The sequence below is a fragment of the Silurus aristotelis genome, assembly GCF_946808225.1.
Source record: "Silurus aristotelis genome assembly, chromosome: 3".
NCBI classification, from domain to species: Eukaryota; Metazoa; Chordata; class Actinopteri; order Siluriformes; family Siluridae; genus Silurus; species Silurus aristotelis.
In genome coordinates, this window is record NC_139576.1 from 8,220,779 (window position 1) to 8,247,920 (window position 27,142).

The window sequence follows — 27,142 nt, forward strand, 5'->3', positions numbered from 1 at the left end:
ACTTGAACAAACCTCATATTAGCTTCATTAATAACTATTAGCTAGTGTTCTAAACCAATACTTAAATCTGTCTCTCTGATTACAAAATACACACCAAGCCTTACAGGTCAGAGGTCACACTGCTTTTATTGTTGAACAGAGAGAGAACAGGCAGACATGCATATTTTCGATTCAAGCTTGAAAACCAGAAAGAACAAGACTAAAGCCGTAATTTTAAACTGATCACTGAATTCACTGTGGATTTTGTGCAACACTGCAGCAGAAACATCACTCTTCCACCTTCTTTAAAGGCTCTACCTCTGGGTTCTCAGGATCCTCCCCATCCTCTTTCTTCTCCTCTGCTGCATTATTGTTCTCCACAGCTGGCTTTAACGGCACCTTCTCTTCTGCCTGAGTGGTCTCCATATGAACCTTCTCCACCTGAGAGTCTACCTCAGGAATCTCTGTTTTTCCCACCTTCTCTGCCTGAGTGTTCACTACAGGACTCTCCATCTTCTCCACCTGAGCGTCTACCTCAGGAATCTCTGTTTTCTCCACCTTCTCTGCCTGAGTGTTCACCACAGGACTCTCCATCTTCTCCACCTGAGAGTGTACCTCAGGAATCTCTGTTTTCTCCACCTTCTCTGCCTGAGTGTTCACCACAGGACTCTCCATCTTCTCCACCTGAGAGTGTACCTCAGGAATCTCTGTTTTCTCCACCTTCTCTGCCTGAGTGTCCACAAGAGTACTCTTCATCTTCTCCACCCGAATTTCTACCGCAGGACTCACTACCTCCTCCACCTCCTCCACCATAGTGTCCACCACAGAGATCTCAGTCTTCTCCACCTGAGTGTTCACCACGACACTCACTGCCTTTTCAGCTTCCTCGACTTGAATGTGTAATACAGGGCTCACTTTTTCCTCCTCTTGTTTCACCTGTACTTCCACCTCCGTGGAGCTTATGGTCTCCTCCTTCACCATTTCCCCTAAGATGACCCGGTCTTCTTTAATTTCTCGTCCATCTTCTTCTTGATCATGCTGCTTGTTCATGGCAGTGTTGGCAGCATTCAGTTCCAGGTCCTTCTCAGAGACTATCTGTTCTTCAACAATCTTGTTATTGAGTGTCGGGTCAGGATTCAGGCTATGCGGCGCTGCAGGGGATCAAGTAGTACAAAGATCATTACAAAGTTTTGGATTTGCTTCAGCATGTTGTGTAAAGTAAGAAATGAAATTCCAATGTAATTTTTTAATTCCAATATACCGAATTACATATTTTACAATTTCTATCTGCCTTTTGTCTTTGTGTTGGCTTTTTTTTTTGGGTTTAGAAAAGTGTACCAAATTTACTTAAGGATATTTGAGATCATTCTTTTGCATACTATAAAAAAGAGATAGGACGTGCAAATATGTAACCAAAATATTGGTTAGGAAGAAAAGGCCAAGAAAAGAAAGCTTGTGAGACCAGAGATTAGACATAAATCAAAACATTAGTGAGGAGTAAAACGAGATTTGCGGTGTGACAATAATGTTGGACCAGAATGAGGGATTTTGAACCAAATGTTGGACCAAATTGGAAAAAAAAACAGTAGACATGAATGTGCTGCCCATAAAAATCTAATTAAGTACTAAAAAAATTATGGGATGCTACAATTAACACCCAAAAGTTTATTATGAAGTATTTTATTCCCTTCATATAATATGGATGGTACGATTCAGAGATAAGAGAAAAGAGAAAAGTTAACAGCATGATGCATCCATTTAAAAAGTGTAAAATTTAAGCTGGTATTTGTATCACGATGCATCAGCCATCCACTCACATTAAAGATGAAATATTTAGAATGAGTTCATTACTATAAACCTGTGAAATATATATATATATATATATATATATATATATATATATATATATATATATATATACACATGAATGTCTAAGAGCTGTAGCGATCCCTAAAGAAAAGATATCATTTTACCACGTTTTTCCTTCTCGAACTCTTTCTCAGATATCTCTTATTTTGATTCGCTGGTCTGGTAACTTGTTTTGAATGTGCAGCTCTCTGTTATGTTGTGATTTCTCATGCCTTACAGTTCAGGGGAGAAACACACTCGGATCATCAGCTGCAATCATTGCTGATGTGACGGCGTTAAACAGACTGATGTGTAGATTTGGACAGCATGAGAAAACCGTGATTGTGACAGTTAAGCAAGGCGCCTAAGCACTGAGGTTTGTGAAGGTGTTCGTGTGAATGAGTGACAGGCAGAGGAACAGGATGTCAGAAGAGATTTAAGAAGAATGGATGGATAAGTGGAATGTCTCAGCACTTACCTGCATTGAGAGCCTGCTCTAATGAAAACTCCACACTGAGAGAGAGAGAGAGAGAGAGAGAGAGAGAGAGGCTGTGTTAGTTCTGAGCTAGTTACACTGGTAAAGGAAATCCATTCATTCTATTCACAGCACAAGATTTACATTAAAATGTACATGGCAGACAGAACATTTATATTGTGCGGCAGAGAGGAACTTATCCAGAACAATTTACATTTCATCTTATTCATACAAATGAGCAGCTATGGGGCGAAGGGCCTTGTTCAGGGGCCCAGGAACAGCAGCTTGGTATGGCTGGGGTTTGAACTCTTAACCTTCAGATCCAAAGTCCAACGCCTTAACCATTAAGCTACCACCTCCTATTCTCCTATTCTCTCTCTCTCTCTCTCTCTCTCTCTCTCTCTCTCTCTCTCTCTCTCTCTCTCTCTCTCTCTCTCTCTCTCTCTCTCTCTCTCTCTCTTCTTTCTTTCTTTCTTTCTTTCTTTATCTGAATAAGAATTATACTCATCTACAACTCAACTTGTCATATCTTAGAAAATACTCCACCATACTTATCATACTGACACCTGACCATAACATTACTGTTCACATTTAGTCCCCTTTGGCCATTATAATAGCCTCCATTCTTCTGGGAAGATGTTCCACTAGATTTTGGCGTGTACTTGTCGAGCTACATTTAGTCACAAGGGTGTTAGTAAAGTCAGGTAGTGATGTAGGTGAGGTGAGGAGGCCTGGGGTGCAGTCAGTGTTCACATTCATCCCAAAGGTGTTCAAATAGGGTTGAGTGTTTAAGCAGGCCACTCAAGATCCTTCACTCCACTCTCAACCCATTTAAAGCATATCTTCATGAAGCTGGCTTTGTGCACAGGTGATTGATTTGGGTCTCCTGGTTCAAGCAGTGGGATGTAACAAAGTGCAAATATTTATATATATATATATATATATATATATATATATATATATATATATATATATATATATATATATATATATATATATATATTTTTTTTTTACAGACATTTCTGTACTTTCTACTTCTTATATTTTCAATCCATTACTTAAGTTTTAATCTATTTGGTGACATGATCAATATTTTTCCTTCTAATTGTGGCCCGTTTTCAGCCCATCCACCTATTTCTTGTCATTGTGCGGCTTTTTCAACCTTTTTCAATCATTTCCTCGCACCAAAGATGTAAACTAGTTTATGAAGATAACAACAAGCTTGACGAAGGCAACAAACAGTATAGCTAACGTGCATGAGACAGAGGGAGTCAGTGATGTAAACATGACTGAGAACAGAGACTTTCCTGATCACATGATCATCATCATCTTTTCTCTGATTGTGTTCTATATGGTGGATCTTCAACCTAAATACATTTATTAGGTAACAACGTTTTAAATTCTTTTGTATTAATATATTAATATGATGTGAGGTTCAGGTACCAGCATGACACTTAAACAGGTAGTAGTAATGACCACTTTTTTACTTAAGTACATGTCAGAGTCCAAAACGTTTTTACTTTAACTTGAGTGAAAAAGTGTAGTCAATACTACAACTTTTACCAGAATCTTTTGAAACGAATATCTGTACTTCTTCATGATTGAAGGATGTGTGTACCTTTTTCATCTCTGAGTTCAGGTGAAGGGAAAATTAAATACTACTGCATCCATAGACCTGTACAATTGTGTGCTTCCTGCATTGTTATAAGAACTGTACAGTTCAGGTCACAAGTCAGGTGTCCCTATACATTTACATATGGTTTCAAAATAAATGTAGCACAGTAGAGGGAATAATTGCAAAACAATGTCTGCAATGAAGTTAATAAGAAATCGATTTTCCATAATATATTTTTTATATAACAGTCTTTTGGGAGTAAACTTGTTAATGCCTTTAAGACATGGACACGTCACAGTGTTGTTGTATTCATTTGACAGCCTGTCAAGGTGTATTATCATGATTTCATGAGTCCTATCATTACACAACCTCGACATTGTCTAAGAACCTTATCCTTCTCCAAGGTGTGATTCTGTCTCCAGCATTCTAAATAGATCAACAACCACAAGCAGTCAGGTCTCTCCTGGACAAGCAGCTTACCTTTAACTCTAATGAATAGACATTTGATGCCACCCAAATATCCCTCTTGAGTCTGGTTCATCTCAAGGTTTCTTACGAATGCCATCTCAAGCTGGTTTTCACAAACTTATAATTATAAAGAACATTCTAATTCATTCTTTATCTATGCATTATCTGTGTAAAGTTGCTTTAAGACAATATCCATTGCTAAAAGTGCTATACAATGAATGAATTGAATTAAATTAAATTATTATTATTATTAATAATAATAATAATAATAATAATAATAATAATAATAGCCATTTGCCATGTAAATGTTGGCTTTGACCTATAGCATCTCACAAAAGTAAGTACACCCCACACATTTCAGCAACCATTTAAATAATCTTCTAAAGAGACAATACTATAGAAATGAAACTTGGATATATTTTAGAGTAGTCAATGTGCAGCGTGTATAGCAGTACAGATTTACTCTCCTCTGAAAAAAACTCAACATACAGCCATTAATGTCAAAGTAGTTGGCAACAAAGTGATAACAGCTGTACGTCATTGTAACCATGCAAAGTGTCGAGTTTTTCACCGGCAAGCACCACTCACATTTTCTTCAGGAAATGTCATGTTAATAATTTGCATGTTAAGGCCACATGGTTTGCTTCTGAAAAAGTATAGTGCTATACCTATGGCAACTTTTTATACACAGTATATCCTAATATCCGGACTATAAGGATTAGAAGTGGGAAGACTAAACTCATCATAAATATTTCCTATTCATCGCAAGATTTGTAAAGTCTTTTGCACTCAATTACCTTTCGTCAAATCCACTGTTGCCTCCAACGTTACCATCTTCAAATGTTCCTTTATCGTTCACATCACCATCTTCTGGTGGAACAACATCGTGGATATCAAGCTCTTCCATGCCTCTAAAATCACCATCTTCATCTAATTCGGAATCGCCCATGTAGTTGGAGGGCAGCCCTATGCCCTCCAGAAGGCCATGATAGGTGGCGATCTCTTCCTCCAATTTACTCTTGATGTTAAGCAGAGCCTGGTACTCTGCCCCCTGCCTCATCACCTGGGCGTGGACGTCTGCGAGCTCTGCCTCAAGCTGCTGGATAACTCTGTTGTGACTGTTTACATTTTGAGAGTAGCGTCCCAACGTGTCATTCAGAGTGTCCTCCAGAGAGTGGTTCTGTAAAGAGACGTGTCTAGTTAGACGACGATGTCCATGCACAACTATTTCAGCATTAAATATGAACGGCGTAGTTCATTTTCAAAAAATGTTCTATCTGCCGTCTTCTGCACACACAGTATGTTCACAGATGCGTATGATTGGCTGCTGCTGCTGTGATTGACATTATGCCCCTCCCACCCAATTTTTCTTTCTAAAAATCTGCAGAAATTATGTGATGGATTACAGATCACTGCTCATCAATATACAAAAAAACACTTGTGCATTTATGCAGATTATTTGGCACAAATTGAAAAAACTGGACAGACATACTGTACATGTCGCCAAAGTTTTTTGAATTATCTGCAAATTTGTTTTATTTAACACACCCCCATATTCAAAAACCTCTCTTTCTTTTCCTGCATTCAAAACTTTTTCCAGTTAAGTCAAACAAGGAAGTGAAACATGAGTACAAGTAAAATTCTTTCATGGGCGAGTGCCCAGTTAGCGATAACACTGTTGTTCATGGAGTTGATGGTATGTAACTAAGGCCATCTTTTATATAATACATTTATGCATATTTACTGCATATATGTTTAAATCTATCAAGTATATTTTTGATAGCAGTTTCAGTATTCAATACTACAGGTGAATTAATATAATATAAACAGAACAGTCTTTTATTCAACACAAATATATCCATTAATTAGAAATAATGCATATATATATATATATATATATATATATATATATATATATATATATATATATATATATATATAATGATATGTGAATGTAAAAGCATTTCGTCTTGTAAAAATGTCTATTCTTATCAAATTATTTCAAGCAGTTGAAAAAGCACATCTCTCCCTCTCTCTTTCTTTCTCTCGATCACAGTGTTTGCAGTCTCCCAGGTCACAAACCTGCTGTACAGGTCCCACAAGTCCCCTGTGTTTAATCACTAGCATGGTAATATGACCATCAATAAAAAGCCACTGGAGCTAAAACAATGTTTCATGGCAGAATCTGGCTTGGTGCAAAGAAATAAAAAATATATTTAATTACCTGAAATTTCAAAAGCGAAAATGTACATGTGTATGTGTATGTTTTTCTTCCTCGATGTTAAAACATCAGCAACATCTGATGCATGAAAGACGAAAGTTCGGTTTAAGAATGTTTTTTTAAGCCTTAAATTGCAGGAGGCCACTCCTTTTCTGGCCCAGATTGAACAGAGACCACGCCTCCTAATATACAGCTATACCTGGATATAGGGAAAGTAAGGGGAATGACTGTATAAAATCTATACTTTGATTTTACTTTGTATTTCTGTTCAGTTTTAATAAAAAAAAAAAAAAAAAAGCGTTTTTTTTTAAGCTTTGAAGTGCAGGAGGCCACGCCTTCTTTTCTGGGATGGTTTGAACAGAGGCCACGCCTCCTTATATAAAGATATACATGCATTTACAGAGACCATTGGAATCATTGGACTAAATCTATACCTTGTTTAATTTTATTTTGTATTTCAGTTCAGTTTAAACTAATAAAAAGCGTTTTTTAAGCTTTGAACAGCAGGAGGCCACACCTTCTTTTCTGGAAAGGATTGAACAGAGGCCACGCCTCCTCATATACAGATATACTTGAAATGGATATATGGACATCAAGGGAATTACTGTACAAAATCTATAATTTGTTTAATTTCATTTTACATTTTATTTTTATTAAAAGAATGTTTAGCTTTGAAGTGCAGAAGGCCACACCTCCTTATATACAGATATACCTGGATATACAGAAAGCAAGGGGAAAAGTGTACAAAATCTATACATTTTAATTATAAGAGTGTTTTAAGCTTTGAAGTGCAGGGGCCACGCCTTCTTTTTTCAGATGGATTGAACAGAGGCCACGCCTCCTTATATACAGATATATCTGGATATACAGAGACCATTGCAATGACTGTATGAAATGTATACTTCATAATAATGCTATGCAGTGATGATAAGTGTATGTTGTGTTTCTGTTATACCATGCTGTGCATGCCCTGAAGTTCAATCTCCAGCCCTTGTTTCTGTCTGCGCAGCTCGTTCAGCTCGCTCTTTCCCTGCTGGAGCGCATCGGTGTTCCTGCTCACCTCCGCTGAGATGTTTTCAAACTGTCCATACACAAAGAAACATTCAGATAAAGAAAAACAACATGGAAAATAGGCATGCAGTAGATCAGGCTTGCTTTGTGCACAGTATGTAGAGGAGGATTGGTCACTTTCACTCTCCATGATCTAAAAATACACATAACCCTTTAAAAAAATATATTTAATAACGTGCAAACGCACAAAACAAACACTAAATGAAGAAAGAAACTAACCTGACATAGAGACATCTTGTCTATATACAAGAGTTAATAATTCAGCACCATGACTTAGGTTAAAGAAATACAAATACCTTTTATATATCAAGCTGACTCATACATACACATTTTAATGCACCCTTCATTTGAAATGTTCCTGTTACAAAACAAAGTTCCTGTAAAACAGTCTCAGACCAGTGCAGTTGCAGGAAAAGTGCAGTTTGCAATGAAATCCAAATCAGCAATCAGACAAACGTGGAGAAAAAAGGGCACAGATCAGGAGACATGCAAACTGGCAGAACTGGGCAAGGCAGGATCAAAGATGAAAACCAAAAATCCATGCAATCTAAAAAATAGAACAGAAAGATGCTTTATACTTGTCACACATTACAGCACAGTGAAATTCTTCCTTTGCATATCCCAGCGATGTTAGAAGCAGAGGTCAGAGTGCAAAGTCAGCCATGATAAAGTGCCCCTGGTGCACTGAGGGTTAAGGGCCTTGCTCGGGGGGCCCCCAAGAGTGGCCCAGTAACCCAGAGCCTTAACAACTGAGCTGCCACTTCCCTTATGTATTGTTTGTAACAGAATGTTTACTTCGAAAAGATTTTCTGAACGAGCTTCTTTAAATATTCTGCAGTGAATGTGAATGAGTGATTGAGCGAAAGGGTGCATATTCACTGGCTGGCTGAATGAGAGCAGAAGAGTGTGTGAAAGTCATTGGAGATCGAAACTGTAGCAACTGTAGATAATTGGAACTGAGAGTCTTTTTACTTTATTTGCGGCAAGTAATCAGGCAGGGCTATTTCTATCGTTTTTGGGTACAATAGCGGAGATTCCTATTGTCACCCCCCACAATGGCTCCACCCCCACACTGTTCAAATGAACCTTCCCTAAAAAAGTAATAATCATTGCAAAATTGCCTGAATTCAAGAATGTAAACATACATACAGTATACTGTATAATGAAACTTTAGCGGAAAAACAGGAAAGTAATTTAAATAGGCAGTGGTGAGGGCAGTGGCAGGGGATAGCCCCCCTCTCCCCCCTTGTCCCCAACTGGTTGCACCATTTTCTATACCACTTATCATACGCAAGCTGGGTGACACTCTGTTTGGGAAGCCCACCACTCACAGGACACAAATTGTTTCCTAGAATATGGCCAATTTGGAAATCGGTCAATAAGACATGTCATTGAACTAAGGGAGGAAACTGGAGAACCAGGAGGAAACCCCATTGAGAGGAGAGAACATGCAAACCTCGCATGTGCAGGATGGAGGCAGGATTCATGCACAAGGTGCAAGGGAAACATGCTAAGCTCAGTGGTTATTAATATTAAAGTAGAAATAATAACATTTTGATAAAATATAAAGATAATAATGAAAAACTAGTATCTATTCATATATATATAGACAGACAGACAGACAGACAGACAGACAGACAGACAGACAGACAGACAGACAGACAGACAGACAGATAGATAGATAGATAGATAGATAGATAGATAGATAGATAGATAGATAAATATTACAGATAAACTGTAAATTTCCATCACGCTGTCAAGACTCAACAATGTCACTGCAACTCCGATTCCAAAGCATCACAACATGCAAACATGGCCACCACACCACGGACTACACCTCCTACAGTGTCCAACTTTCACAGTCTACTGATTGAGTACACACGATCTCAATCACACACACTATTGTTTACTTGACTTCCCAAGCCTTAGATCTTCGACTGCCCTTTGATATCGACTCTTTTTCGGTTTCACTGTATTTTGATAATAGCCCAGTTTATCCTGTTTGTGCATTGCCCGAGGTCTGCTGCTCTGTGACTACGACTCTATCTTGTGTTTTGGATTTGTCTGCATTGGTGTATTAATAAAACCTGAACCTGAATTTGGATTCATTACTGTTTTCTAAAGGCAACACCTGCCTACTACAAGCTACCTGAGCTATTACAAAGCACTGAAACCAGACGCTCCTTTTGTACAGAAGATCTCATCATATCGCTAATTATACACTAAAAGGCTTGTTTTATCTGTTAAACAAAGAATGTTTATATAGAAAGTCCAACATACATGTCCATAAATGAGCTGATATTATAAAAATTAACTATAGTATATAATAATCAAGCATTAATATGCGCCATGTACAATATTTTCTAATTTGTAAATACATTAAAGATTCTACTCTGTGAATTTCATAGGTTTTGTGATGTCTGCTTGAATACATTGTGTATATTGGGTATACAGGTTTTCCCTGACTGGTAACTGGAAAATATCGTAAATTGAGACATGGCCTAGTCTACCTAGGAGTTTTAAAAATGGTGATCAGCATGGGGTAGTATTCTGTAATGTATTAATCATTTAACAAATTACAGTAAATCATTTAGCAAATCAGAGCATTTTACACGAACAGAAATAACAAAACAGAGACAACTAAACTCTGTGTGTACATCCTGACAGCATTCCAATGTGTTGGACGAAAATTCAAATGTCACGTAAAAATTTAAATATCTGTACAATATTTTCGTACAGCTTTTGTCATCGTAAGAACGAAAAGTTAAACCATCGTAACTTGGGGACTAATTGTATTTGGTTTCTTATTATTTAAAAAGTGAAAACGTGCATTTCACATGTTCCTTACAGCAGAGTAGAACTCTTTCTTCGCATATTCCTGTGATGTTAGAAAACCATAATACACCGCCCCTGACTTACAGAGGATTGAGGGCCTTGCTCAAGGGCCCAAAAGTGTCAGCTTGGCGATACCATGGCTTAAACCCGTGAACTTCCAATGAGTAACCCAGAGCCTTAACCACTATGCTATTAAAATTTTCTTTCGGCTTCTCCCATCAGGGGTCGCCACAGCGGATCATCCACATGTTTGATTTGGCAGATGTTTTTACGCTGGATGCCCTTCCTAACTCAACCCTCCCCATTTATCTGGGCTTGGGACCGGCACTAAGAGTGGCTGGGGTTGGTTCCCTGACTGGGGATCAAACCCGGGCCGCAGCGTCGAGAGCGCCGCATTCTAACCACTAGACCACACTATGCATTTAAATCCCTGAAAACCATGAAAATGGCCCATACGTGGATCAAACGTCTGACTTTGGTGTTATTAACACAACACTCTAACCAAACATTTACCCAGCTAGAATGACCATAATTATGGATAAAAATGATCTATTGAAATGATCATTCAGAACAGATCATCTGTATATACTACATATAAAAAGAGCAATGAGATACTAATAGATAAAAGTTGTCTAACCTTGTTTTGGTACCAGGCCTCTGTCTCCTCCCGGTTCTTTTGCACCGCTTTGTCATATTGCTTCCGGATGTTGTCGATTGTCTCACTGAGGTCTTGGCCCTTCGCTGCCTCCATCTGCACGTCCACGCTGGAGTTCTTGATCTGCCCTTTTATGCTAGCAACATCCTAAATAAGAGTAGAAATACAGCGTACATATAAACATCCATCAAGTTCTCAAGCAGATACATGACTCATTAAAACGAACCCATTAGATAAATAGATCAAAGTGTGACTTCAAAATGGGATTAAAGCAGCAGTAAGCAATTTCATTTTCAAGTCAATGAATTGCTTTTACTTTTCTGTCAAAGCACACATTTATAGAGGATGAAGGCATGTACAAACACAAATTCGTAGCATCAAAGCAGGTTATATGACTCATTAAACGGCCTGATATTCAACATAATGTAAATGTACAGAAGCCTTGCCAGGGAGTCACCTTCTGGGACAATTTGTCAGCTGCTTATTGAATAAAAACGAGATAAACTGGAATATAAAGAGACCTTTGGAGAGTTTTTTATGTGTTATACCCCTAGGAAAGGCCAGTGGAGTGTTTATTCCTGAACCTTTTCACTATTTGTACTACTAATAACATTAAAATCAGAACCAGTTCCTGGATTGTTGAATTCCATAATGTCTAGAACTGAACAGGGATCAAATATAATTATTATATTATTTTATTACATTTTGCTTGTATAGCACTTTCTTGCAATGTACATTGTCTCAAGGCAGCTTTATAGAAATAAATAGACTACAAACATAGATTGTAGAGTCGGTCCATATAAGTATATCCCTAATGAGTGAGACAGTGGTGACATTGGCACGAAAAAAACTTTTTGAGATGGCATGCGGAAGAGAAGAACCAGACCCAAAAGGGAATCCGTCCTCATTTGGGAGGCACCGAATGTCCATTCATTACATTTCCATGTACAAACACCATGAGGTTAACATGAGGTTATCAGCCACTGTAGCAGACTTTTTATATTAACTACAGACCTGGGATCTTTATGCTGTTATTATCACTGAACCACACACACTTTACTATAAATGGTTATTAAATATGAGGCAGTGTAGAACATACCCGGTTGTGAAGCAGGTGTATAGCAAATATTCTGTGCCAGGATTATGGGTTATGTCTACAATTACCCATCACTTCATCTGATGTTCCATCTGTCCTAGATTATATCTAAATTGTGAGTTTTGTACGTCATTGTCAAGCTTTTGGCGACTTATAATTACAACTGAGCAGTTGAGGGTTAAGGCCTTTGTGCACGTGCCCAGCAGTGACAGCTTGGTTTGGTGGTGCTGGGATTTGAACTCATGACCTTCTAGACCAAATCCAGTACCTCAACCAGTAAAACTACTTCCCCAGTGTTTATGGTTATGTTTCTTGCACCATGGTTTTGTTTGGGTTTTTTTTTGGTTTTTTTTTAACTTTTAATTAAAATCTGCACTCACATCCACTGTCATACTGTAAACCTCGCGATTAATTTAACTTGCGATAAAGTCTTAATCTAAACACATGATTTGCTGCTTCCTTCAACACTGCGAACATCATTGCAAAATATTATTTTGTTTGCCATCAACTCATCAAACTTTTTTTTTATTTATTTCTACTTTACATTTTGGGTCTTTAAAAATCATTCAGAATTTTTTTTTTACTTTGAGAAATCATTTGGCAGATACCCTTCATTCAGAGAAACTTACAATGATCTCATTAATACAGGTGAGGATTAATGGGCCCTGCCTTTAGGGGCCAGCAGTGGCTGCTTGGTGGCTCTGGGATTTAAACTCACAAACTGAGCTTTGTGTGCTGTAGACAGTTATGCGAGTACCTCTTCATGATTCTTTTTCAGGTAGATGAGCTCCTCGGTCAGAATCTCGATGTGACTCTCCAGCTGCATGCTGCTTATGTGCGTGTCATCGATCATCTTTCGGAGCTTTGTGATGTCCTCTTCAACTGCGCAGCGAACAGCAAACTCTGCTTCAAACCTGCATTTCCCCATGGGACACACACACACACACACACACACACACACACACACACACACACACACACACACACACACACACACATATTCACTTACGCAAACATACAGGTTCATGCTTCATGTTTTCAGTAATCCATGTGTACACAGTGCTGAGTTTGCTCAACTTCGTAGGCAGGTATAATTACGTGCTTTTCCAGACGCACGCTATAAGTGTAGGCTTTGCTTAAGTCACTCTGTCTGCACAAGTCCTCAATTTACACTCCAATCCAGCAGAGAAGGGATTCATTTCTGTCTGAATGAGCACTTTTCATCCATGTATCAAGGCGGACAAACACACAAACAAGATATTTAGCTCAGACGTGACGCAGAAGTGTGGGCGAAACACGTTTTGCGTAATATTTAGTTTTTTAAGTCTTTGCTAATTTTACTTAAATAAACAAGCTATGCTTGAGTAAGCCAAGACACAAGTAGGCTTTTGATCAACTCAGATTCCAGGCTTTTACTCTCTATGAGCTGAGTCTTATTGAAAATCACTCTTGTAGACTATTTTTGCTTTCTTTGCCCAATAGGTTTGTCCAATGGGTTTAAGGGAGTAGGGCTGGCTAATAGAACTTTACAATATCAATACTGTGATAAATTATGGTGCCATATACTTATACTATACTATACTATACTATACTATACTATACTATACTATACTATACTATACTAATACTATACTATACTATACTCTACTCTACTCTACTCTACTCTACTCTACTATACTATACTATACTATACTATACTATACTACACTGCACTGCACTGCACTACACTACACTTATTCTACACTATACTATACTATACTATAGTATAGTATAGTATAGTATAGTATAGTATAGTATACTACACTGCACTACACTTATTCTATACTATATTATACTATACTACACTATACTACACTAATTCTATACTATACTATACTATACTATACTATACTATACTATACTATACTATACTATACTATACAACCCTACACTACACTACACTGCACTACACTTATTCTATACTACACTATACTACACTACACTACACTAATTCTAGACTATACTACACATACTACACTACACTACACTAATTCTAGACTATACTACACATACTACACTACACTAATTCTATACAATACTATACTACACTTATACTATACTATACTATACTATACTATAATATACTATACTATACTATATTACACTTACACTATACTATACTATACATATTCTATACTATACAATACTATACTACACATACTACACTATACTATACTATTCTATACTATACTATACAACACTACACTGCACTACACTTATTCTTTACTATATTATACTATACTACACTATACTACACTAATTCTATACTATACTATACTATACTATACAACCCTACACTACACTGCACTACACTTATTCTATACTACACTATACTACACTACACTATTTCTATACTACACTATACTACACATACTATACTATACTATACTACACTTATACTAAACTATACTATATTACACTTATACTATAATATACTATACAATACTATGCTACACTTATACTCTACTAAACTATACTATACTACACTTATACTATACTACACTATAATATATTGAATTTATACTATAATATACTATACAATACTATGCCACACTTATACTATACTAAACTATACTATATTACACTTATACTATAATATACTATACAATACTTTGCTACACTTATACTATACTAAACTATACTATGCTACACTATAATATATTACATCTATACTATAATATACTATACAATACTATACTACACTTATACTATACTAAACTATACTATACTACACTTATACTATACTATACTATATTACATTTATACTATAATATACTATACAATACTATACTACACTTATACTATACTAAACTATACTATACTACACTTATACTATACTATATTACATTTATACTATAATATACTATACAATACTATACTACACTTATACTATACTAAACTATACTATACTACACTTATACTATACTAAACTATACTATACTACACTTATACTATACTAAACTATACTATATTACACTTATACTATATTATACTATACAATACTTTGCTACACTTATACTATACTAAACTATACTATGCTACACTATAATATATTACATCTATACTATAATATACTATACAATACTATACTACACTTATACTATACTAAACTATACAATACTACACTTATACTATACTATACTATATTACATTTATACTATAATATACTATACAATACTATACTACACTTATACTATACTAAACTATACTATACTACACTTATACTATACTATATTACATTTATACTATAATATACTATACAATACTATACTACACTTATACTATACTAAACTATACTATACTACACTTATACTATACTATACTATATTACATTTATACTATATTATACTATACAATACTATACTACACTTATACTATACTAAACTATACTATACTACACTTATACTATACGATACTATATTACATTTATACTATAATATACTATACTACACTTATACTATACTAAACTATACTATGCTACACTTATACTATACTAAACTATACTATACTACACTTATACTATACTAAACTATACTATACTACACTTATACTATACTATATTACATTTACACTATAATATACTATACAATACTATACTACACTTATACTATACTAAACTATACTATACTACACTTATACTATACTAAACTATACTATACTACACTTATACTATACTATACTACATTTATACTATAATATACTATACAATACTATACTACACTTATACTATACTAAACTATACTATACTACACTTATACTATACTATATTACATTTATACTATAATATACTATACAATACTATACTACACTTATACTATACTAAACTATACTATACTACACTTATACTATACTAAACTATACTATACTACACTTATACTATACTATATTACATTTATACTATAATATACTATACAATACTATACTACACTTATACTATACTAAACTATACTATACTACACTTATACTATACTATACTATATTACATTTATACTATAATATACTATACAATACTTTACTACACTTATACTATACTAAACTATACTATACTACACTTATACTATACTATACTATATTACATTTATACTATAATATACTATACAATACTTTACTACACTTATACTATACTAAACTATACTATACTACACTTATACTATACTAAACTATACTATACTACACTTATACTATACTATACTATATTACATTTATACTATAATATACTATACAATACTATACTACACTTATACTATACTAAACTATACTATACTACACTTATACTATACTATACTATATCACATTTATACTATAATATACTATACAATACTTTACTACACTTATACTATACTATACTATACTATACTACACTTATACTATACTATACTATATTACATTTATACTATAATATACTATACAATACTTTGCTACACTTATACTATACTAAACTATACTATGCTACACTATAATATATTACATCTATACTATAATATACTATACAATACTATACTACACTTATACTATACTAAACTATACTATACTACACTTATACTATACTATACTATATTACATTTATACTATAATATACTATACAATACTATACTACACTTATACTATACTAAACTATACTATACTACACTTATACTATACTATATTACATTTATACTATAATATACTATACAATACTATACTACACTTATACTATACTAAACTATACTATACTACACTTATACTATACTAAACTATACTATACTACACTTATACTATACTAAACTATACTATATTACACTTATACTATATTATACTATACAATACTTTGCTACACTTATACTATACTAAACTATACTATGCTACACTATAATATATTACATCTATACTATAATATACTATACAATACTATACTACACTTATACTATACTAAACTATACAATACTACACTTATACTATACTATACTATATTACATTTATACTATAATATACTATACAATACTATACTACACTTATACTATACTAAACTATACTATACTACACTTATACTATACTATATTACATTTATACTATAATATACTATACAATACTATACTACACTTATACTATACTAAACTATACTATACTACACTTATACTATACTATACTATATTACATTTATACTATATTATACTATACAATACTATACTACACTTATACTATACTAAACTATACTATACTACACTTATACTATACGATACTATATTACATTTATACTATAATATACTATACTACACTTATACTATACTAAACTATACTATGCTACACTTATACTATACTAAACTATACTATACTACACTTATACTATACTAAACTATACTATACTACACTTATACTATACTATATTACATTTACACTATAATATACTATACAATACTATACTACACTTATACTATACTAAACTATACTATACTACACTTATACTATACTAAACTATACTATACTACACTTATACTATACTATACTACATTTATACTATAATATACTATACAATACTATACTACACTTATACTATACTAAACTATACTATACTACACTTATACTATACTATATTACATTTATACTATAATATACTATACAATACTATACTACACTTATACTATACTAAACTATACTATACTACACTTATACTATACTAAACTATACTATACTACACTTATACTATACTATATTACATTTATACTATAATATACTATACAATACTATACTACACTTATACTATACTAAACTATACTATACTACACTTATACTATACTATACTATATTACATTTATACTATAATATACTATACAATACTTTACTACACTTATACTATACTAAACTATACTATACTACACTTATACTATACTATACTATATTACATTTATACTATAATATACTATACAATACTTTACTACACTTATACTATACTAAACTATACTATACTACACTTATACTATACTAAACTATACTATACTACACTTATACTATACTATACTATATTACATTTATACTATAATATACTATACAATACTATACTACACTTATACTATACTAAACTATACTATACTACACTTATACTATACTATACTATATCACATTTATACTATAATATACTATACAATACTTTACTACACTTATACTATACTATACTATACTATACTACACTTATACTATACTATACTATATTACATTTATACTATAATATACTATACAATACTTTACTACACTTATACTATACTAAACTATACTATACTACACTAATACTATACTAAACTATACTATACTACACTTATACTATACTATACTATATTACATTTATACTATAATATACTATACAATACTATACTACACTTATACTATACTAAACTATACTATACTACACTTATACTATACTATACTATATTACATTTATAGTATAATATACTATACAATACTTTACTGCACTTATACTATACTAAACTATACTATACTACACTTATACTATACTATACTATATTACATTTATACTATAATATACTATACAATACTATACTACACTTATACTATACTAAACTATACTATACTACACTTATACTATACTAAACTATACTATACTACACTTATACTATACTATACTATATTACATTTATACTATAATATACTATACAATACTTTACTACACTTATACTATACTAAACTATACTATACTACACTTATACTATACTATACTATATTACATTTATACTATAATATACTATACAATACTATACTACACTTATACTATACTAAACTATACTATACTACACTTATACTATACTATACTATATTACATTTATACTATAATATACTATACAATACTTTACTACACTTATACTATACTAAACTATACTATACTACACTTATACTATACTATACTATATTACATTTATACTATAATATAGTATACAATACTATGCTACAATTATACTATACTAAACTATACTATGCTACACTATACTATATTACATTTATACTATAATATACTATACAATACTATACTACACTTATACTATACTAAACTATACTATACTACACTTATACTATACTATACTATATTACATTTATACTATAATATACTATACAATACTATACTACACTTATACTATACTAAACTATACTATACTACACTTATACTATACTAAACTATACTATACTACACTTATACTATACTATACTATATTACATTTATACTATAATATACTATACAATACTATACTACACTTATACTATACTAAACTATACTATACTACACTTATACTATACTATACTATACTATATTACATTTATACTATAATATACTATACAATACTTTACTACACTTATACTATACTAAACTATACTATACTACACTTATACTATACTATACTATATTACATTTATACTATAATATACTATACAATACTTTACTACACTTATACTATACTAAACTATACTATACTACACTTATACTATACTATACTATATTACATTTATACTATAATATACTATACAATACTATACTACACTTATACTATACTAAACTATACTATACTACACTTATACTATACTAAACTATACTATACTACACTTATACTATACTATACAATATTACATTTATACTATAATATAGTATACAATACTATGCTACAATTATACTATACTAAACTATACTATGCTACACTTATACTATACTAAACTATACTATACTACACTTATACTATACTATATTACATTTATACTATAATATAGTATACAATACTATACTACACTTATACTATACTAAACTATACTATACTACACTTATACTATACTATACTATATTACATTTATACTATAATATACTATACAATACTATACTACACTTATACTATACTAAACTATACTATACTACACTTATACTATACTATACTATATTACATTTATACTATAATATACTATACTATACTATACTACACTTATACTATACTAAACTATACTATACTACACTTATACTATACTATACTATATTACATTTATACTATAATATACTATACAATACTTTACTGCACTTATACTATACTAAACTATACTATACTACACTTATACTATACTATACTATATTACATTTATACTATATTATACTATACAATACTATACTACACTTATACTATACTAAACTATACTATACTACACTTATACTATACTAAACTATACTACACTTATACTATACTATACTATATTACATTTATACTATAATATACTATACAAAACTATACTACACTTATACTATACTAAACTATACTATACTACACTTATACTATACTAAACTATACTATACTACACTTATACTATACTATACTATATTACATTTATACTATAATATACTATACAATACTTTACTGCACTTATACTATACTAAACTATACTATACTACACTTATACTATACTATACTATATTACATTTATACTATAATATACTATACAAAACTATACTACACTTATACTATACTAAACTATACTATACTACACTTATACTATACTAAACTATACTATACTACACTTATACTATACTATACTATATTACATTTATACTATAATATACTATACAATACTATACAACACTTATACTATACTAAACTATACTACACTTATACTATACTATACTATATTACATTTATACTATAATATACTATACAATACTATACTACACTTATACTATACTAAACTATACTATACTACACTTATACTATACTATACTATATTACATTTATACTATAATATACTATACAATACTATACTACACCTATACTATACTATACTATATTACATTTATACTATAATATACTATACAATACTATACTACACTTATACTATACTAAACTATACTATACTACACTTATACTATACTAAACTATACTATACTACACTTATACTATACTAAACTATACTATACTACACTTATACTATACTAAACTATACTATACTACACTTATACTATACTATACTATATTACATTTATACTATAATATACTATACAATACTATACTACACTTATACTATACTAAACTATACTATACTACACTTATACTATACTATACTATACTATATTACATTTATACTATAATATACTATACAATACTTTACTACACTTATACTATACTAAACTATATACTATACTAAACTAATACTATACTAAACTATACTATACTACACTTATATTATACTAAACTATACTATACTATACTATTTATAATAATACTACTATACAAATAAAGCAAGGGTGAGATTAAATGATTAAATTCTAAATAAATTGGTTTAATAAGGTAATGTAAGCTTTGTGGAAAAACTGAATGAATATGATGCTTGGACTCTTGTACACCCTCATCATTGCTGCAGAGGTAATGGCTGGATCTCGTGCAATTTTTTTTTATCAATAGCAACATCAATATCTTTTACACAGATATGTGAAATAGGTTACCTATACTATGGAACATGCAAATAAGAGGCCTACAAACAGTATAGTGATGATATTTACACAAATAATCCCAGGTACATGCTTATTCCCTGCACTCAGTTCAGTTTAAATGGGATTGTGCAATCTGAGGTGAGGCAGAGCGTCTGCACTTTATTATGCCTTGCCGGAAATTACAGCCAAACTCGATTCGAGCAATTTTGACAATAAAAACAATGATAATTATTAAGAACTATTAACACAAATCAGAGAGAAAAAAAGCTTAGTTTATATATGTATATAAGGAAAAATTTCACAATGATAGCAGATTTTTTGTTGTTGGAATATGTTCATAATGCTTCTACTTTCCAAACATTCTCTATATTACATATGCTTATATATTATATCTATATCTATATGTATATATATCACAATATATGATATTTTTATCTTATCGCCCACTACCAATATAAGCCCATGTTCCTCATCAATTTCTTATTCAGACTGCTCGTTAAGATTCGAACCCCTTGTGACAACAAAAGCACTTAATTACACAAATTGAGAAAGAAAAGTTAGATTCTTACTTGACTTTAAAGTCATCAGCAGCCAGTTTGCCGTTATCGAGCTGTAGCAGGATGCGAGCGTTATCCATTATCATTTCTTTTATCTGGAGAGTGAAATGAAAACATGTACACCATATATCACAATAATACAGACAAAACAGTGTTGTGTAGAAAAGAACTATATATATATATATATATATATATATATATATATATATATATATATATATATATATATATATATATATATATATGACTGTTTAAAAGTAAAAGTTTCAATGATAAATTGATAATAAAAAACTGCGAATTGCTGTGGTGTGAGATGTATGTACTTCTTCGGCTCATGTAGGTAAGTAATAAATAAGTTTTTAGGGTGCAATCACCAAATGTAGGGTGTAGGCACATTATTGTTATTCTACCTTTCCTTCTTTCACTTCTGCTTCATTTCTTTTCTCTGGCTAGGTATTCTATGGGAGCCCCCTAAAACTGTCTTATAAAATGTTGTAAAATTTGGCATATTAATTGGGGATGGTTCAAGATCCCCTGGTGGTCTAGTGGTTAGGATGCGGCGCTCTCACCGCTGTGGCCCGGGTTCGATCTCCGGTCAGGGAACCAACCCCAGCCACTCTCAGTGCCGGTCCCAAGCCCGGATAAATGGGGAGGGTTGCGTTAGGAAGGGCATCCAGCGTAAAACATGTGCCAAATCAAACGTGCGGAGGATCCGCTGTGGCAACCCCTAACGGGAGAAGCCGAAAAAAAGTTTAATTGGGGATGGTTCAAGGACATTTTTGAAAATATTTGGGCTTAATGCTCTCAATTCTCAGTTCATTTGGAAGTATGTTTATAGTCATAACCTTTGAACCATATTTCCAAAATGTAAATCCAGCCAGGCATCTCAGCAGGCTTGGAGTGAGATACGGTTAATGCAGCTTAAGTTTCTTCAGGGCAATGAACGGTATGCATCCACAAATGCTTGACTTTTTCCGTCTCTTATATTAATTAATTATTTACTAAAGTGTTCCCGGAATTCCCTAGAGTATTGTGAATGAAAGCATACCAACAACTACAATTCAAGTGTACTTTCTTTTGCCATCAATTTTATTTTCACTAAGAACTAGAAGACTCCTGTTTCAGCATGACAAAGCCCCTGTGCACAAAGCCAACTTCATGAAGATATATAGATATGCATTTGGAGTTTGGAGTTTGGAGTGAAAGATCTCCTGCTATAAAGCTCTGACCTCAAACCCTATTGAACAGATATGGAACACTGACTGCACCCCAGACCTTCTCGCCTCACTTACATCAGTACTTGACTTTACTAACACCCTTGTAGCTGAATGAGCACAAATCTCCACAATCACACTCCCGAATCTAGTGGAACATCTTCTAAGAAGTGAACTGGTGACTAATTGTGGAATGGGATGTTCAAGAAGTACATAAAAAATCTTATAGTGAGGTGTTTGTCTATTTAGTGTTTCAGAATTGATTTCAATAAGACTTGTTCCTGTATTTAAACTATCATGTAAAACACAGCCCCAGGTCTCCTTGACACATTTGCATGAGGATTAGGTTCTCGTTTAGGTGTGGCCAACTAGCATGCCGGTAACGCTCTTGTGCTGTGTTCTTCTAATACAATAAAAATAAAACCTAAGGGGTTTTAGATTGACACTAAAGGGAAAACGTTTACTAGAAGTTCTGATTTTATAAAATCACTTTGGTACTGCCGACACCAGAACTGTAATACAGTATAGAGTGAGTGTTCAAGACCTAATACAGTCATAACAGTAAAGTCTACAGCTGTTTTTCTGTCAAGGCTTCATTAAGAGACAAGAGAAAAAAAAAGTAGGAGATTATATTATGCATTGGTGTCAGTTTAAATCCCAGGACCACCAAGCTGCCATTGGAGAGGCTTTGAGCAAGAGCCTTAGAGTCGACTGCTCAGATTTATAAATGAGCGGATTGTAAGTCGCTCTGGATGGACGGTCATAACATATTTATAATAAAAATATGTGCAATACATATATCTTATTTTATTTATTTTTATTTTTGTATAAAAAAATGTGCAAATGGAAGCTTCTGTCATTTCTATTTCTGATTCTCCATTTGATATATATATATATATATATATATATATATATATATATATATATATATATATATATATATATATATATATATATATATATATATATATCAGAAGTGTGAAGTAATGAAGTACAAATACTTCGGTAATAAACTTTTTCTGGTATCAGTACTTTAATACAGTATTTAACTTTTTCCTTTCACTTATTAAATTTTTTTTTCCACATATAAAAATCTGTACTTTCTTACATTCTCAAAACAGACTCGTTACTTTAGTTTTAATCCATTTGGTGAAATCAATATTTGATATCAATATTCTTTCTTCTAATTGTGTGTAATTCTGCCCATCAACCTGTTTCTTGTCATTGCACGACTTTTTCGATCTACCACTGGTGTATAATTTCCTGCCTCTCACACACCACAGACGTCTGAAGTCTGAGGTTAACGTGGATGAGACAGGGGGAGTCAGTGATGTAAACATGACTGAGTACAGAGACATCCCTGATCACATGATCATCATCATCTTTTCTCTGATTGTGTTTTATATGGTGGATGTTCAGTCTGGATACATTCATTAGATAACAACATTTTAAATACTTTTGTATTAATATATTAATATGATGTGAGGTCCAGTCACCAGCGTGACACTAAAACAGGAAGTAGTAATGACTACTTTTTACTTAAGTACATGTCAGAGTTTTACGGATAAGCGGGAGAAGATGATGATGATGACATGTCAGAGTCCAAAATACTACTTTACTTTAACTTTACCAGAGTCTTTTAAAACACGAGTACTTGAGTGAAGGATACACTCACACACACACACACACACACATCTAACATAATTTCTTGGGTTTGAAATGAACCCCTACACTGTATACATACTGTACATCCAGAACAAATGTACAGGTGTCAGCTGAACACTGTAATGCAATCCAACACTATTTTTCCCAATTCTACATTTTAAGTGTGGTTTTAAGGGTTAATTCACTGTTTCTGTTAATATACAGTAACCAAAGCAACCCGTCCCTGCTCCGATTCTAATGATATCTGCCTTCACTTTCATTTCGGATAGTTCCTTGTGGCTACATGACCTTGAAATGTTGGGATCGTTGATGTGTTCACTAAAAAAAAAAAAGCAAATAATCCCTACTTTATAAGGTGTGCAAATGCTTCAGGTTATTTCCAGATTATTTTCAGTATTTGATCTTATTGTTCAGTAAAGACAGATTACTCAGTAACTACAGAAACACTAAGAGAAAAGGAATGTGAGGAATGTAAGGCTTTCCAACACTTCCTGTGAGTTTACAGAGTTTATATACCTCGACGAAACACTGTTTAGACCAGAAAATTATTCTTTGAATTTCTCTAAAAATATCAATTATGAAAATCGATTAAATCAGTTGTTATTTTGTTTGTACATGTTCATTGTCTTTGGTTAATGCACTCATTTAAATATCATTACATTGTACTAAAAGGCACTATTCCTGGTTGTTTGGGTGGGACTGAGAAATGTACATATTTTGTAACTTTAATATTGTCTGAAAAGAGAAAAAGCACATACAGTAACTATGATTAGTTTATTTAGTTAGGGTTTAAATATACTGTAGATTAATGTAGGCAGAAGAGACATACAGGATTAAAGGTGCAATAGTTGATGAAGGCCATTCAATCTTTTTTTTTGCGTTTTGAAAAAAATGCCAGTTTTCTTTGATTTTTAAGAATTTTATTACAATACAGCAAATCAATTGCAACAAATTTTCCATCTTGTATTTGGAGATATTCTGACTTGCACATCTTAGATTATAAATCATGGGAGTGTTTTTTTTTTTTTTTCACAATTCCAACAAATGTACATCTTGAATTTTATAGAAATATGAATATGCACATTCTAGATATCATTTCAGAAATTGCTTTTTTTCTTGCCATTGCAACACATGTCCATGTCCTTATATTTTATAGATATTATATGTACATTATATGTATGTATGTATGTATGTATCTGTAATATTTGCATTATTTTATATGTACAGAATTAGTCTTGAAATGCTTTTATGCAATTGCAACACACGTGCATCTTGTATTTTAGATCAATTATTACTTGCACACCCTTTGTGTGTGTGTGTGTGTGTGTGTGTGTGTGTGTGTGTGTGTGTGTGTGTGTGTGTGTGTGTGTGTGACTTTATCTTCCTCACCTGGTCTTTCAGGGTGGAGATGGTCCTCTCATAGCCGCTCCAGTCTCTCTGTCCGGCGGCGCGCTTCTCCGTTAAAACCTCCTTAATCTGCGCCTCCAGTCTACTGTTGGCTTCCTCCAGCAGTCTCACCTGGCACAGGTAATCCGCCAGGCGCTCGTTCAGCCCGCGCATCGTCTCCTTCTCCTCTCCGGGATGCATTGCGTCTCCGGTGCCGTTAAAAGGCGCACTGAACCGCAACGGGCTGCGCGCACGACCCAGACGCGCCTCCGCGCTCAGAGAGGATGCTCGGACTTCGCGTGACATTCTCACGGATGCTGCTGCTTATAATAATAATTATAATAACTGTAATAAAAATGATGTAGGTGAGGAGGGATGCGCGCGTGTGCGGAGCTCTGGACGTGCGCTTTTGACGCAAGGCTGCACGAGCTGGCCAGACGACTTACCTGAGCGATGGGGGTATTTATACGCACACTCCCACCTGTGATGCTTTGCTTTGTCGTGGGGCGGTGGCTGGTCTACTCTTCAGCGCAGGGCATTATGGGTGAACACACATCAACTCTAAAAAAAAAAAAA

At 32.8% G+C, this 27,142-nt stretch overlaps 1 protein-coding gene across 4 annotated transcripts; it reads right to left on the reverse strand.

Annotated features, from left to right (window-relative positions):
• Positions 1 to 107: 107 nt before the first annotated feature.
• On the reverse strand, positions 108 to 27,030 carry LOC310723646 (keratin, type I cytoskeletal 18). 4 transcript variants are annotated; one of them, XM_083536988.1, is made up of 9 exons: positions 27,013 to 27,030; positions 26,570 to 26,883; positions 22,314 to 22,396; positions 13,021 to 13,177; positions 11,150 to 11,314; positions 7,562 to 7,687; positions 5,183 to 5,565; positions 2,306 to 2,340; positions 108 to 1,130 (listed from the first exon to the last, which is right to left on the reverse strand). In XM_083536988.1, the coding sequence occupies exons 2-9, from the start codon at positions 26,870 to 26,872 to the stop codon at positions 268 to 270; spliced, it is 2,115 nt and encodes a 704-aa protein (XP_083393114.1). In that variant the 5' UTR covers positions 26,873 to 26,883; positions 27,013 to 27,030; the 3' UTR covers positions 108 to 267. The 4 variants fall into 4 exon arrangements, with proteins under 4 accessions (XP_083393114.1, XP_083393117.1, XP_083393115.1 ...); XM_083536991.1 differs by lacking the exon at positions 27,013 to 27,030 and having other exon boundaries at positions 108 to 411; positions 700 to 1,130; positions 26,570 to 27,000; XM_083536989.1 differs by lacking the exon at positions 27,013 to 27,030 and having other exon boundaries at positions 108 to 654; positions 700 to 1,130; positions 26,570 to 27,000.
• Between the last annotated feature and the right edge of the window lie 112 nt (positions 27,031 to 27,142).

What these genes read in the sequence shown, in the direction of transcription:
- LOC310723646 (XM_083536988.1), bottom strand. Translation starts at nt 26,872, where the DNA reads ATGTCACGCGAAGTCCGAGCATCCTCTCTGAGCGCGGAGGCGCGTCTG. An exon ending in AGGCCTGGTACCAAAACAAG is followed by an intron (nt 7,688 to 11,149) that starts GTTAGACAACTT and finishes GTGTATGGACAG; the next exon opens with TTTGAAAACATCTCAGCGGA. An exon ending in TTCAGGGCATGCACAGCATG is followed by an intron (nt 5,566 to 7,561) that starts GTATAACAGAAA and finishes GTCTCTTTACAG; the next exon opens with AACCACTCTCTGGAGGACAC.